Source organism: Pistacia vera, unplaced genomic scaffold (genome assembly GCF_008641045.1).
Source record: "Pistacia vera cultivar Batoury unplaced genomic scaffold, PisVer_v2 Contig495, whole genome shotgun sequence".
NCBI lineage: Eukaryota > Viridiplantae > Streptophyta > Magnoliopsida > Sapindales > Anacardiaceae > Pistacia > Pistacia vera.
Genome location: NW_022196329.1, coordinates 713,233 through 729,608, shown reverse-complemented (window position 1 = coordinate 729,608; position 16,376 = coordinate 713,233). Strand labels below are relative to the sequence as shown.

At 32.4% G+C, this 16,376-nt stretch overlaps 1 protein-coding gene across 1 annotated transcript; it reads right to left on the bottom strand.

Annotated features, from left to right (window-relative positions):
* Window positions 1–6,356: 6,356 nt before the first annotated feature.
* On the bottom strand, window positions 6,357–12,705 carry LOC116105212 (disease resistance-like protein DSC1). The gene is made up of 9 exons (XM_031391646.1): window positions 12,487–12,705; window positions 9,927–10,157; window positions 9,656–9,807; window positions 8,383–9,442; window positions 8,112–8,242; window positions 7,928–8,015; window positions 7,740–7,821; window positions 6,958–7,379; window positions 6,357–6,884 (listed from the first exon to the last, which is right to left on the bottom strand). Exons 1-9 carry the CDS (start codon window positions 12,703–12,705, stop codon window positions 6,357–6,359), a joined length of 2,913 nt encoding a protein of 970 aa, XP_031247506.1.
* Window positions 12,706–16,376: the final 3,671 nt, after the last annotated feature.

Genomic DNA, 16,376 nt, shown 5'->3' with positions numbered 1-16,376 from the left:
TGATCAACATCCTGCAGCTTGATTGTGTTTTTGGCACATTTGAAGGTGTTGCAAAATTTGACCGAAGAATACAAAACTTTGAAGGTTTGCTAATTCGCCAAGGTGGAGATTTGTTGAAAAATGGCTTTTAGCAAAATCACAGGGTAGAAATGATAATGGAGAAAGGTTTAGGACTTATAGTAATAGCCAAAACAAGTTAGTTTGTCCCACATTGATTAGGATGAAAAGTGGGAAACTTTTGAGGCCTATATTAAGAGACAAATCATGTTATTAGGCATCCCAAGTGGTAATTCCATTTATCTTTTGTTTAGGGTTCTTTCTTTAAGGACCCTTTAGTTTGCAAGTTTTATTGAATCTCCCTTTGTTTTGGGTATTTGTTGTATTTCCAAAAGTTTGTAATATTGTTTGAGATAGTGGAGTTTCTTTTTGCAGCGCCGAGGACGTAGGTTTTAATACCGAACCTCGTTAATTCCTGGTATTCTTTATTTTACATTTAATTTTGGCTATTTATTTATGCTTTATTACTTGTTTTATTTATTCAATAGCTAGCGTTAGAGTTATGTTTCCGTTGCATAACATTCTATACATTTATCCATTATATTCCAAGAAGGACTTGAAGTTTATGATTCAGGATCCATTGAATATTTTGCAAATACGAGGTATCAAGACTTGGTAACTATTTCCCTTCTTTCTAGAATCATATCGACGTCTCCATGTCAAATTATATACTTCAAGCATCTACTGTATCCTTAAGCAGTTAAACACAACATCGTAAATTTCACATCAATTTCCAAGGTGGAGGATAAGCAACAACAACTTGTTCAAACACATGTCATGGAATAGTGGGAAAAAAAAAAAAGTATTCGCCAATTAGCAATGATAAAGAGGAAACCAGAAAGCTTCAACAATTGTACATAAAAACAAGTAGCTAAGTACAAACCAAGCATAAATGTTTCCCCTGTAACAATTCTCTTCTAGTCAAACACTAAAAATGACCCTGATCCTTACTTCCTTAGCTTCACCCAGAAACTTGAAATTCAAAATCACAACTCAACCATCATAAGTAACCTTTTGCACAAGAGACCAAAACAACAGAAATCAAACACACAAAGTCAAACCAAAACTAAAACAAAAACAAGTAAAAGATCATGATTGTGCCAAAGAAGCCATGATTATGTAAAGAGCTAACTTGATGGATAATGATTGAATAAGATAATAATTATGAAGAAAGAAAGCCATGATTGCAAAATCAGTGGGCATGACAAAGAGATTCTTGATTTGAAGAAGTAAACTTTACCGTGTAGAAATTCTCGAACACTTTTTGCAACTTTCTCGAACCTTTTACTCTTCCCCGATAGTTTCTTGGTGAAGGTGGAGAACAAGGCTTTGGTGTTCGATAGATAAAATGTTTTAAAGAGATAATTACATTTTGGACTTCCATTTTGATTAACGGGCTGTTGACAGGTGGTTATATTCATATTGAATTTAAATGATATAACAAATTTTACCAAAATGTATTTAGTAGATATGATTCACAAGGTTTACAAAAAGAGTTTTTGCATATAATCCTAAAATTTAGCGTAAATTTAAAAAGCAATTAAAAGTCATTTTCACAGTTTTATATTTGTTTATTACGTGAAACCATTTTTTAATTTTATACTAAACAGATTTTCAAATATTAAGATATATAAAAAATTTGAACCATATTTTAGTTTTTGAAAATTATTTTTGGACCATAGACTAAAGAGACTCTTATAACTTTAAAAAGAGCATATCTATTAGTAGTGATTAGCACTTAACTAATGGACCAAAAAGGCCTCATTTTTTGATAAAATTTATAATGACAAATTATCCTTATATAAGATTATTAAAATTAACTTTAATTTCATATTCGTTACAAATACTTTCGATACTTCATTATTATCTCATTAACTTTTTGTTTTTTTTTATGCTATTCAAATCATTCTTTAGTTAAGAGATAGTCTAACCGTAGAAAAAAAATTGTTGTAAGATATATCAGATTACAAGTAATATTAATTGTAAGTTTTTAATTGTTTCACATATATATTTATTGTTATGTTATTGGGATCATTTGTAAGGATTTTTTTTAGCCTTAATTTTTTTGAACTTTCAATTTAATTACCTAAAATTATATCTTCGAAATAACGATGATGAAGGTATATAGCATAAGTGAAGGAAATGAAATATTAATTCTTTTAAAATGTATATAAAAAAATGGAATTAAGGACATATATGAAATTTGTGAGATGCAATAAGAAAACATTTTAATTTTACAATTTGGAAATAGGGTATCTTAAGAAACGAGGCTTCTTTAGTTCACTAGTGGGATGCCAATAACTCCACCCCTTTAAAAATTGTATGATGAAGATAAAAGGGCTCAATGAGTTAATGGGTCACAAACAGTAGCGGATCCAGAAATTTCTGCTAGGGTGGGCCAAAATAAAAATTAATTATACATTAATATTTTTATTAGGGTGGGCTAAAATATATAAATTATACATATTAATATTTAAAATAAAAAATTTGGGGGTGGGCCAGAAAGAGGCTGGTTCCGCCCCTGGTCACAAGTCTAACACTAAAGCCTAAAATGCAAAAGCCCAAGTAAAACTAAAGAGGCCCAAGGGAGAAAGTTAGTTGTAGCATAACTAGGCCACTACAATTGAATTGTGGCAAGCAAAGCATGTAGAGCAGTTAAGGAAAATATGTTGAGACAGTTACGAACAAATTGTTGCACAACAACTTGGATCAGACAGTTACAATCATAACTGTCACGTTGAGCACGCACGCTAGTTAAAACCAAAAATTCCTGAGGCCAAATATAAAGGACAGGTGGATCAACAAATGGGTATGAGAAGTTATGTTAAGTACTTTCTTACAAATTCACTATTTCTTTAAAAATATTCCATCACATTTAATCAACATCTTTTATCAATTAAGCTCATATGTAATTATCATTAGCTGACTTAAGTGTAGGAGAGACTACGTCGATAACTCAACCGACACACTTTCTAATGTAAAAGTGTCTTTGGGATTTCAGGGATAAATATTGCACTCAAGTTTGACGAAAAATTAGTAGATCAACTTTTTCAGTTACCAAAAATAAGAAAGAACAGATGATTGAGCAAGTGAATGTTTTATTTTATATTACTAATAACACTTTCTCACAAACTTTCTTTCACAATCTTGGTGTGGTAGCTCGCAATTGGTCAGTTCACAACAGATTTCACTAATTAATTGTAAGCTAACCAATTGCGAATTGCCACGTTAGGGTTTTGAAAAAAAGTTTATAAAAAAAGGATTGTTGGTGTAATATTACTCTAAAATTAATTGTTACATAGGTAATTGTTTGTCACAATTGTATTTACATAATGAAATCAATTAAAAAAAAGTAACATTATACATGCAAATTTGATGTTAAATTATTATTCTCGAATGATATGACTTATAAATTTTATATATAAATAAATATGATTGAAAACTGTATACAGAAAATTAAAATAAATTAATTAATGTAGATAATATAAATATTACATTAATTTGTATACAATTGGCAAAGCTTTAATGCACTGAATCATTTTTTTTTTTTTTAGTAATATCATAATCATTTTTATAATTTTATTAGAAATTAATTCAAAACTCTTCCTATTTCATGCCTTTGATGAATTGTATTTCTAATGTACTTTCTACAGGCCTATTTTTGCATAGGTTTGCACTTTGACCAAAAGTGAACCGAAGTGCTGAGATAAGAGTTACAGGATTGTGCTAGAATTGACCAAATGAGAAACAAATTTGTCTATGGCATTCCTCTATTTTCTCCCATGTTTTTGGCAAAATTTCTGCTTATATATTTTTTTTTTTTGACTGATTATTTTCTGAATCTACATTCAACAATTATTCCTTATATTGCAGGTATATGTCCAACGTCTTTGATTGTGTAATAAAAATGTGACATTGGTTAGCTTGCATACACATCAATTATCTATGAGGTCTATTGAACATTTTACAAGTCCAATAGATAAGTTACAATATCATAAGTGGCCTCAAGGTTTGAATCCAAAGAGTCAATGAAGAGAACAAACACTCTCGATCGCTAGACCAATTTTTTGGGGTTAATTGGGTGCATATTGTCTACTAGACTTATAAGTGCCATCACTTGAGTTGTAGAAAATGCATGAAAACAACCATCTTAGCCAAATAAACCTTCAACAACCATAACTCTTAATTTGTAAAATTGGAAGTCTATTTCAGGCTTCTTCGTATTAGTTCAATAAATGCAGATTCAGCTTAATTACTACTCAACTAACTGAAAATAGTCAACTTGTAAAAATGCAGAAAACTGACTATCGACAAAATTTTGTCTAAAACAAGGACAAATTAAATAGAGGAAAACAGAGCAACTCATTTTACTCGTACAGTTTTAAACAGAAGTTGAAGTGCAAATTATACATCTAGCAAGCTTAGCTATATATTAATGAAGTTACATAATATTAGTGTTTATACATTAACCTTAAAAACTATAATCCAGTTACAAATAAATTTAAGAAAATCAATCAGCTCATATACTATTCATACAATCAAATATTATATCATGGGCCACTTAAAACATATGCACTACCACAATGTTAGATTTGACAAACAATTATTTCAACAATCATAAACCATCTCGTGTTCATGTTTACTTCCAGCCCCTCTTTAGTTTTAGAATTCAAAGCCATTTCATGTTTCTTAACTTTTTTTTTTTTAGTAATACTACATTTACACCACTCTTTTTTGGGGTGTAAAGCCTTTGTTACCGACAAGGCGCCAAAGGTAATTTATTTCAAATAAAGATGAAACATTACAGTAACAAGAAGCCGATGGCAAAATGATGCAAAAACAAAAACACACTTTCAGAAAAACTTACCCCAGATAAACCTCAAGTCTCCTTGAGCAGGAGACTTTTCATTTATTTTGGAGCATTGGCCCATCAATGATAAATATTTGGATGAATTAGTTCCGAGTTTGCTAAGGTACCAGCATATCATACTCTTTGTAAATGTAGATCTACACGTTTTTGAATTTAGAATGGCATTCTAACCACTTAATCCATTACGGCGACGGGTCAATATGGGTTGTTTTAAGCACTTCAAAACTGAAATTGAACCGCTCTCCCACTGAAGCTTGTGCCATTTCTCAGAGAAAGCAAAATCACCCTTGTAATCAAGAAAGACCCAAAAGCTTCTCCTCATTGATACAAGAAATCTTTCTTGCTGCTGTCCTGGTAAGTGTGACAATTGAAAACCATCAAAATATCCAATTATAAACAGAGCATCCAGCTTGTCGAATGTAGCTCCTACAATATGTGGACAGCGAAATTTAATTAGTTTCAAATATCAGATAACAAAGTTAATTATGTAGAAACAAAAGTTTAAACATTGGTTACCATTATAAGTAGCCAATGAAATTGTTCCAGCCCACTAACTCTCAGAAGCAAATCGCTTTCATCAGATTTGATGCATCTTCCCTGGCTGTTTAAATGTAGAAATTTTTTAAATTGTTTTAATAATTAGCTACTACAAAAGATTAAAGAAAATCAGCAACAGTAATATATATCCTGCCAAAGAACATAATTATCCAAGTCCGCCACATAACTTGGATTCAATTTAGCAATGCAAACCTGTGAGGAAAATTTTAAAATCTAAGAAGTTTAAAGCAATGACAAATACCAAGAATCCGCAAAACAAATTTTTTTAATTCCTGTTTCAAGTTGATGATAAAGGAGAACACTATAATATTGTCAGTAAAATCTTATATCAATAATGATTTATTGACAATTATTTTAGAAAGAGAGATAGCTATTTCTCAATTCAGCTTGTTTATCCTCAAATCTGAACCAAACTAAGCTGTTGTACAATTGTAACATTACGTTGCATGATTAACGAGTATGATCTTCTTTGATGCAATAATTAGCCCTGGCCATCAAAATCAATTTCTAGTATGTGCAGCGGTTCGTGAGTTACAAGGAATAGCCATCATCAATTTCTCACTCATGCAGGAGGTAATCAATAGTATTGTAACTAGAAAAGTACTAGTGAATAATAACAAAAAGTTTCTGGGTACCTTCATAGTTCGTAACTTTTGGAGTGGTTCATAACTTCACCAGACAAGCTGTACCTTCAGAGTTCAGAACTTCAATATAAACATTATCCTGTTTAAATTGAAGTACTTAGTAATGAAATTAAAATAAATTAAAAAAGAAAAAAAATAGAACCAATTAAGATTCAGTCGATAATAACCTTAACATGATCCAGAAGCCGAAAGACAAAAAGTCCATCAAAAGAAACTTCCTCTTATAGTTAAGTGGCAGGGGTTTCGTCATTTGGTCCTCTACTTCCACTGGTGCTGGGCTGGGTCATATTGGGTTTTAGAAATAGTGGATGAACCCCGCAACTTTTGACTGTGCAAACTTGTCTTTGTCCGAGTACATCTTTCATTGCCCTGAAGTTAAATCTGATATTTGTATATCCATCCTCGACTAGCCTAGTATTCATACAAGGACGATATGCCAGTATGATGTGATCTGGATTATTCAAGTTCTTATGATTTATGCTGAGACCGCAATGCCAACCAAAGCGAACTTTGTTACCGTAATTATCTTTAAAACGGTAATTACATGAGATATCAAGCGCGTTTGAGATTTCGTCATCATTCTCCCCAACTACAGAAATAGCAGCGAAAGCGAATCCCATGAACCTTCTATTGTAATAATCCCAATGCTGAGGTAGCTCAATAATTATAATTGAACCTGAGCTTTGATGCCTAAACCTCTTAGGAATTTCGCTCCCAGGTAAACATAACAAGACTCCAGGTATTCTATCAAATACCTGAAATATGAAATTCATAATATCTGATAAGAGAGAGATTGTGCGAGTGAGAGGGACATAAGAAGAGAGTAACCTTTTCGTAACAGAGTCTTAGTGCTAAAATCGCCATTTGTTCAATTCTCTCGTCTGAATTTCCCAAAATGTCTGCATTCCGATTCAGCTTCAGGCAGCTCATAAAACTCAATCTTATAAACTTATCTACCGTATTTTGCAGTTGCAGACAATATTCAGATACTATTTCTAGTTCCGCTTCATCCAATACCTCTATATTTGATGGAGGCTTTGGTAATGATTGGAGTCGACAGCAAGATCTAGCATCTAAATATACTAGTGCCAGCGGAAGCTCTGGTATTGATTGAAGCATATCGCAGTTCTGTAGGTAAAGACTTTTCAGCTGACATAGCTGCTTGATACTTGAGGGAAGATGCTCAAAATTGTTTCCACGGAGATCTAAACATTTCAGAGAGGATAATTTGCACAGATCTTCGGGAAAGTCTGTTATATTGCAGAAACATAACTTTAAGCAAGTAATTTCTTTCTAATTTCGGGGAGAGAATAGTAATTGAGTTGTAGAAACTCTGCAATACGAAACAAGAAGCCGAAAAAGATATTTCAACTCGCAAATATTAGCTGAGATTCTTTTCAGCCTTCTGCAATATTGTAGATATAAATCACAAAGATTAGTTAGACGAGAAATTGACGAGGGTACCTCGTTTATTGCAGTTCCATTTAAATATAAATATTTCACATTCCCCGAAATCTGAGGAAATTCTTTGAGATTAATGCATTGCGATAGATTAAGTCTGACAAGCGATACAAAATGAATGTCACTTGGAAATCTTTGAATACTCTTACAGCCTCTCAGATACAAGTTATGAAGGTTGACCAGATAATTGGTAGGTGAAGAAATGCTGTACAATTTGAAACCAAAACCGTGCTGTAAAACAAGAAAATGATTCCAATAAATTAATAAATCATTAAACTTAACATATTATCTATATCTCCCCATAGTTAAATAATATTTTTAACAATCAAAATCATACCTTTGTATCCACCCAGAACTGTCCATCAATATTACTATACGGCAAGGATAGTCGAATTAGGTTCTTCGGATTAAAATTCGATGGCAATCTTTTCAAAGGATATTCATGCCAATATAAATATCTCAATTCATTAGAGAGATATTTTAGTCCTCGGGAAAGATACACTTTATTGATGTTTACCAACTCTCCAAAATGCCGACCAGGTACATAGAACTTTAAAAATTTAAGCTTCGACATATTTGTGAAGGCTTTGGAACTCAAATGCAGGTCTGGGATTTTGGATATATCTAACAACCCTTCAACTGCGTCAGTCCCCTTCATGTATACCAAAGAAAAGAGTAGGTTAGCATGAAACATACAATCTTAATTCCTAAAATTTATACAAGTATTACGTGACTCAATATCATTTGATAGAAATTTTGGTAGAAGAAACAACTCAAATATTTGAAACTTACAGTGTTCGTCTTCAATACATGAAATACATCTTTATGATCCCACAATTGGCTACGTTTCCCTGGCACGGTTAATGATTCTTGACGAACAATTTCCCAACCCATCTCTTGGAGTAAATAGGATATTTGTATCCTATTAGATTGTGTTGTAAAGATCAATGACTTATCAAGTAGAACTCCAAGTTCAAATTGCGAAGAGATGTAACAACTATTTTCTGTTACATGATTGATATTTAGAAATATGTTTTTTTGCTCTACATTCAATCCATCGTAGCTAACTCTCAACACATTATAAACAATGGGATTGGAAATTTTCCTTAATTCACAGAATGCACCTTCCCATTCTTGTTTACTCTTTTGATATAGGGAGGAACCTAATACTTTAAGTGCTAATGGATTGCCATTGGCATAATCAGTTATCGTCCTTGACAACACCTTAAAGTCCAAATCTGGATGGTTGGTTTTAAAGGCATGATTGCAAAAGAGTAGAAGAGCTTCATTGTCTTTTAATCTCTTGACTTCATATATGTGATTCACTCTATAACTACAAAGCAATTGTTTATCTCTTGTAGTTATAATGATCCTACTTCCTGGACCAAATTGAGGAAGCCCTCCAATTAAAAATTCTAGTTGTCCTATTTCGTTCACATCATCAATAACAATTAAAACCTTTTTGTGTTGGAGCCTTTTCTTAATAGATGCAGGTATAATGGGAGAACCTGTTTTCAGTTTTTCTTCTAAAATTTGAGAAAGAGCTTGATTTCGCACATTAACCAATCCACGTCTTTTTGATTCTTCCCTAACATTTGCAATGAAACAACAACCTTCAAATTGACTACAAATTTGGTTAAAAAATACTCCGGCAATAGTTGTTTTGCTAATTCCACCCATACCCCATATTCCTATTATTTTAAAATCTGACAACTCAATATGTAATAATGATTTCATATCATCAATGCGTGCATCTATTCCGACTAGGCCTTCACAAACATTTGAGGGTGATACATCATTCAATTGCTTCAAATTTTTTTTGATAATTTCGGCTACAAGTTTAGACTCTGGCCTAGCATGTATGAAAAAGAAAAATGCTAAGTTAAAAAAATGCCACGATAGAAGTATCAGAAAATTAGAAATGAACTTAATGGTATTTAAGCTCGTGAGATAACTAAAGTAAAATTTTCAGATATTTGGAGAGCTAATGAAAGGCATGTACCACATGGTCCTTACCATGTAAAAGTTATAGAAAGTTTTATATATATAAAAGAGGCAAACTTACTTTATCACCATTGAATCCATTCCACATAGATTTGATGCTTCAGTCAAAGCAGCTCTCCATCTTTGCACCTTTGCTGGCATAACCTTCAGATTTTGTTCGTGCCCTTGAAAAGCATCCTCAAAGCTTCCAGTTTGATTCCGTACATCTGATGGCTTTATATTATAAAAACTGGTATAACTATTTGGCCATTCATTTTCTTACACTCAATAATCTCTTCAAGTTCATCCAAGCACCACTTGGAAGAAGCATAGTTTTTTGAGAAAATCATTACTGCAATCTTTGATTCTTTAATTGCTTTCATGAGTGCAGGGGAAATATCATCTCCTTTCTTAAGTCCATCATCATCAATGAAGGTTTGAATTTGTTTTTGACACAATGCAGCAAAGAGATAACTAGTAAAGGTATCACGAGTATCCTCTCCTCTAAAACTCAGGAACACTTCATATTTCGATTGAAGGATAATGGAGGAAGAAGATGATGAAGAAGCCATGTAAAAATGTCTCTTTGACAAGAAACAGAGATTGTACAATGCAAAGCTCAATGTAGAAATGACGTTTCTACAAACTCATAAATAAAAAAGTTTGGGTCAGCAATGACATGATTCAAATAAATAATTATTATGTATGCTGGAAAAGGAAAGGAATAACTAGGAACATATAAATTAATCATCCATTAACATGGAGCTAACATGTCTATTGTAATACAATACAATAAGAGAGCTGAGCTCACCTATCTATGACAAAACACAAACATTTACCTTAATTTATGTAAGATAAAGCACAAAATTGTGCATTCTCTGTCTGAACTTTTTATTTTATTGGTAGGAAGTCTACCTACTTGATTACAACCACATCAAATTAAGATTGTATTTCTAACTAAGGACCTCAAATTGTAAATTCACAAGGCAGGTGAAGACAGATAACATAAATTTATTGACGGTTGATTACAAAAATGAAGTTTAATAAGACTTGAAATATCTCATTAATCATTTAATAAGAGTTGGATTATTTGTTTTCTTAATAAATTCCCTTAAAAAGATTTGATGAAGTAACTTGTGGAATTCAAATTTTGAACTTATTCCGTCTGAAATGAATCTTCCTTAATTACTTTACCGCTGCTTCTTTTCTACATTACAATTTTAAGCTGATTAGTTATCTTAATTCTAACATATAAAACAACAAGAATATAATGTTTATTAGTTTGTTTGGTTGTGCTAATCTATTGATTGAAAGAGCTTATTTAAAGTTATAAGTACTTTTAAAAAAATTTAGACTATTTGGTTACATTTCAAAAGTTCTTATAAGTTAATTTACGGCTTGTAGCACTTTCTGGGCTTATTTAAATTATTGAAATTTCAAAAATATCCTTACTCTATTTCATTAATTTGATACCATTTACTAGGGGTGTTCAAAAGAACTGGTTGGAACCGGAACCGGTGGGTACCCTGGGTTTGGTTTCGGTTTCGGTTTCGGTTCCTATCCAGAACCAATCGTCAATGGATAGGTTCCGGTTTCAAATTTTTGGAACCGTTACTGTCGGTTCCAGTTCCGGTTCCTATAGTTAGGAACCGAAACTGGAACCAAGAACTAGGAACCGAGACTAATATAAAATAAAATTAAATATTAGGGGGGTTAATAGAAACTTTTTGTAGAAAAAATAATGTGAATACATTTATATTTATATTTCATAACATTTAAAGTAAGTTGGTTTGACTTTTGAGAATCTACCTTTACAAAGTAATGGAGTTTGTAATTTTGAATTTATAATTTGTAATTTTATTTTTGTTAACAAGTGCCAGGTGGGGGGGTATTTGTAAGTTTTTAAAGTTTTTTTTACTATTTTAAAAACTTTTGGGGGGTCATGTAATTTTACAGAGTACCCAGAACCGGAACGAAACTGTTGTTACAGGTTCTGGTTCTAGGTACCTAGGAACCGGAACCGTCGGTTCCGGTTCTGGTTCCAAATTTCAAGGAACCGTTGGTTCCGGTTCTTTCAAAAAGTGCAGGGTACCCGGAACCGAACACCCCTACCATTTACTTTCTATTAAAGTCTTTTTGGGTAAATTAATACTAGTTTTAACCAAATTACAAACAAATTGTTTATAAAAGCTCTACTCTTATAAACTCTAATCTAATAATTAAGTTTTTCTTTTATAAGCTCTATTAGAAGAAGTCGTACCAAACATACCCTTAGATGAAATAAGAATAAAAAAATTGCTTAGTACTATGACAATAGCCAAACTTTTATCCATTATGCATATGATCTATTAAAATAATTTTATGAACAATATGTTTGTTTTATCATTTTGAGTTAAATATCATTAAAATGACACTATCTGTTTTATCAAATTGACATTATAAATTACTTTAAATAATTTATTCCTGTATATCAATGTAATATTTTGGTATCATTTCTTGATGGCTCAAGAAAATATTCCGTCATTCTATAACTTTTCTTTTTCCACCCAATAAAGTTGCTTCTTCTAGAGAGAAAATAATTAAAAAAGACCAAATATCAACAAAATATTAAAATATCATTTCTGGGTTTAATACTTAATTCAACAACTTTCCATTGTTCTATAATATTTATTTATTTTTTTGTGCCGATTGAATCACTTCTTTTGCACCGACTAAATCACTTCTTACAGAATGAGTCAGTCAAAAAACAATAAAAATGACCATAAATAAAATTTTTTATTAAAAAACTATACCTTAACATCGAACTTTAAAGAAAGGAAAGAAATTTGGCTTTATTTCTCAAAAAAAAAAAAAAAAGGAAAAAAAAAGGTGAAATTTAAGTCAATATGAGAGAAAAAGGAAAGAAAAAACAACCAAACGAATCAAAGGTTCAAATATANAGCGTTCTTCAAGATCATGAGCTCCGACAGCTGATAAGATTTGCGATCTCCAGAAGCGATAATTATCTCTGTAATTATCTCTTGTTAGCTTCGGACTGACAACTTGAAGACTAGACGAGAAAACTGAAGTTGAGCTGCCAAACATCTTCACAAAGTTCTCGTTAGAGCTATTGTTTCCAGAAATTTTTGCCATTGACGTTAGTCTTTGGCTCTGATACCATGAGAAGAAACTGAAAGAAATCGAAAAAATGAAGAGAAAGGGAATTCAATATTATTGAATCTTGAGAAAAAAAAATGATGAGATTACAATGTTAGGGATTTATATACAGAGCTTCGAAGAAGAGAAAGTAAAGACGTAAAAGAGTAAAGTAGGGAGCTTATGAAATGAAGAAGACAACTGCTCTTAACAATTCCAAAACGACACCGTTGCTTGTTAGTGACATATGAGAAATTACAATCATCTCCTCTAACTTTGATCATTTGCACTTTTCAGCCTTTCACCAACACACTCTATAACTACAAAGCACTTGTTTATCTCTTGTAGTTATAATGACCCTACTTCCTGGAGCAAATTGAGGAAGCCCTCCGATTAAAAATTCTAGTTGTCCTAATTCATTTACATCATCAATAACAATTAAAACCTTTTTGTGCCAAAGTCTTCTGCTAACAGGTGCAGGTATAGCAGGAGAACCTGTTTCAGGTTTTCTTCTAATATTTGAGAAAGAGCTTGATTTCGCAAATGAACCAATCTGTTGGAGTCCTACATCGACTAGACACGCTCAAGCCTATTGGGTTATAAGAGGGGATAATCCTCCCATTCAACAAGGCTTTTTGGATGAGGAGTTAGGCCCACCTCAAATTCTAACATGGTATCAGAACCCAGGTTTAGTTGAGCTAAGCGTTTGACCAGCGAGTGAGGAGTTAGAGCCAGCAACTACCTCTAATAACAGGCATGACCCAACATATGGGCTTGACTGTGAGGGGGAGTGTTGGAGTCCCACATCGACTAGGCACGCTCAAGCCTATTGGGTTATAAGAGGGGGTAATCCTCCCATTCAACAAGGCCTTTTGGGTGAGGGGTTAGACCTATCTCAAATTCTAACACAATCCACATCTTTTTTATTCTTCCCTAACATTTGCAATGAAACAACAACCTTCAAATTTACTACAAAGTTGGTTAAACACTAGTCCGGCAATAGTTGTTTTCCCAATTCCACCCATCCCCCACATTCCTATTATTCTAAAATCTGGCAACTCAATATGTAATAATGATTTCATATATATCATCAATGCGTGATTCTATTCCAACTAGGCCTTCACAATCACTTGAGGGTGATAGCTCATTCAATTGCTACAAAATTTCTTTGAGAATCTCGGCTACAAGTTTAGACTCCGGCCTAGCATATATGAAAAAGAAAATGCTGAGTTAAAAAAAATGCCATGATAGATTAGAGATATCAGAAAATTAGAAATGAACTTAATCGTATTTAAGCTAGTGAGATAACTAAAGTAAAATTTTCATATATTTGGAGAGCTAATGAAAGGCATGCACCACATGGTCCTTTCTATGTAAAAGCTATAGAAAGTTTTACATATAGAAAAGAGGCAAACTCACTTTATCACCATAGAAGCCCTTCCCATAGATTGATGCTCAGTCAGGCAGCTCTCCATCTTCGCACTTTTGCTGGCATAACCTTCAGATTTTGTTCGTGCTCTCTAAAAGCATCCTCAAACTTCCAGTTTGATTCCGTACATCTGATAGCTTTACATGATAAAAAACTGGTATAACTATTTGGCCATTCATTTTCTTACACTCAATAATCTCCACAAGTTCATCCAGCACCATTTGGAAGAAGCATAGTTTTTTGAGAAATAATTACTGCAATCTTTGATTCTTTAATTGCTTTAGTGAGTGCAGGGGAAATATCATCTCCTTTCTTAAGTCCATCATCATCAATGAAGGTTTGAATTTGCTTTTGACACAATGCAGCAAAGAGATGACTAGTAAAGGTATCACGAGTATCCTCTCCTCTAAAACTCAGGAACACTTCATATTTTCGATTGAAGGATAATGGAGGAAGAAGATGATGAAAGCCATGTAAAAATGTCTCTTTGACAAGAACAGAGATTGTACAATGCAAAGCTCAATGTAGAAATGACGTTTCTACAAACTCATAAATAAAAAGTGTGGGTCAGCAATGACATGATTCATTAAAATTATTATGTATGCTGGAAAAGGAAAGGAATAACTAGGAACATATAAATAATCATCCATTAACATGGAGCTAACATGTCTATTGTAATACAATACAATAGAGAGCTGAGCTCACCTATCTATGACAAAACAGAACATTTACCTTAATTTATGTAGATAAAGCACAAATTGTGCTCTTCTCTGTCTGAACTTTTTATTTTATTGGTAGAAGTCTACCTACTTGATTACAACCACATCAAATTAAGACTGTATTTCTATCTAAGGACCTCAAATTGTAATTCACAAGGCAGGTGAAGACAGATAACATAATTTATTGACGGTTGATTGCAAAATAAGTTTATTAGACTGAAATATCTCATTATCATTTAATAAGAGTTGGTTATTTGTTTTCTTATAAATTCCCTTAAAAAGATTTGATGAAGTAACTTGTGGAATTCAAATTTTGAACTTATTCCGTCTGACAGAATCTTCCTTAATTTCTTTACCGCTGCTCTTTTCTACATTACAATTTTAAGCTGATTGTTACTTAATTCTACCATATAAAACAACAAGAATATAATGTTTATTAGTTTGTTGGTTGTGCTAATCTATTGATTGAAAAGCTTATTTAAAGTTATAAGTACTTTTAAAAAAATTTAGACTATTTGGTTACATTTCAAAAGTTCTTATAAGTTAATTTACGGCTTGTAGCACTTTCTGGGCTTATTTAAATTATTGAAATTTCAAAAATATCCTTACTCTATTCATATTTGATACCATTTACTAGGGGTGTCTCAAAGAACTGGTTGGAACCGGAACCGGTGGGTACCCTGGGTTTGGTTTCGGTTTCGGTTTCGGTTCCTTCCAGAACCAATCGTCAATGGATAGGTTCCGGTTTCAAATTTTTGGAACCGTTCTGTCGGTTCCATTCCGGTTCCTATAGTTAGGAACCGAAACTGGAACCAAGAACTAGGAACCGAGACTAATATAAATAAAATTAAATATTGGGGGGTTAATAAAACTTTTGTAGAAAAAGTAATGTGAACATTTATTTATATTTCATAACATTTAAAGTAAGTTGGTTTGACTTTGAGAATCTACCTTTCACAAGTAATGGGTTTGTAATTTTGAATTTATAATTTGTAATTTTATTTTTGTTAACAAGTGCCAGGTGGGGGGTATTTGTAAGTTTTTAAAGTTTTTTTTACTATTTTAAAAACTTTGGGGGTAATGTAATTTTACAGAGTACCCAGAACCGGAACGAAACTGTTGTTACAGGTTCGGTTCTAGGTACCTAGGACCGGACCCGTCGGTTCCGTTCTGGTTCCAAATTTCAAGGAACCGTTGGTTCCGTGTTCTTCTAAAAGTGCAGGGTACCCGAACCGAACCCCTACCATTTACTTCTATTAAAGTCTTTTTGGGTAATTAATACTAGTTTTAACCAAATTACAAACAAATTGTTTATAAAAGCTCTACTCTTATAAACTCTAATCTAATAATTAAGTTTTTCTTTTATAAGCTCTATTAGAAGAAGTCGTACCAAACATACCCTTAATGAAATAAGAATAAAAAAATTGCTATATACTATGACAATAGCCAACTTTTATCCATTATGCATTTGATCTATTAAAATATTTTATGAACAATATGTTTGTTTTATCATTTTGAGT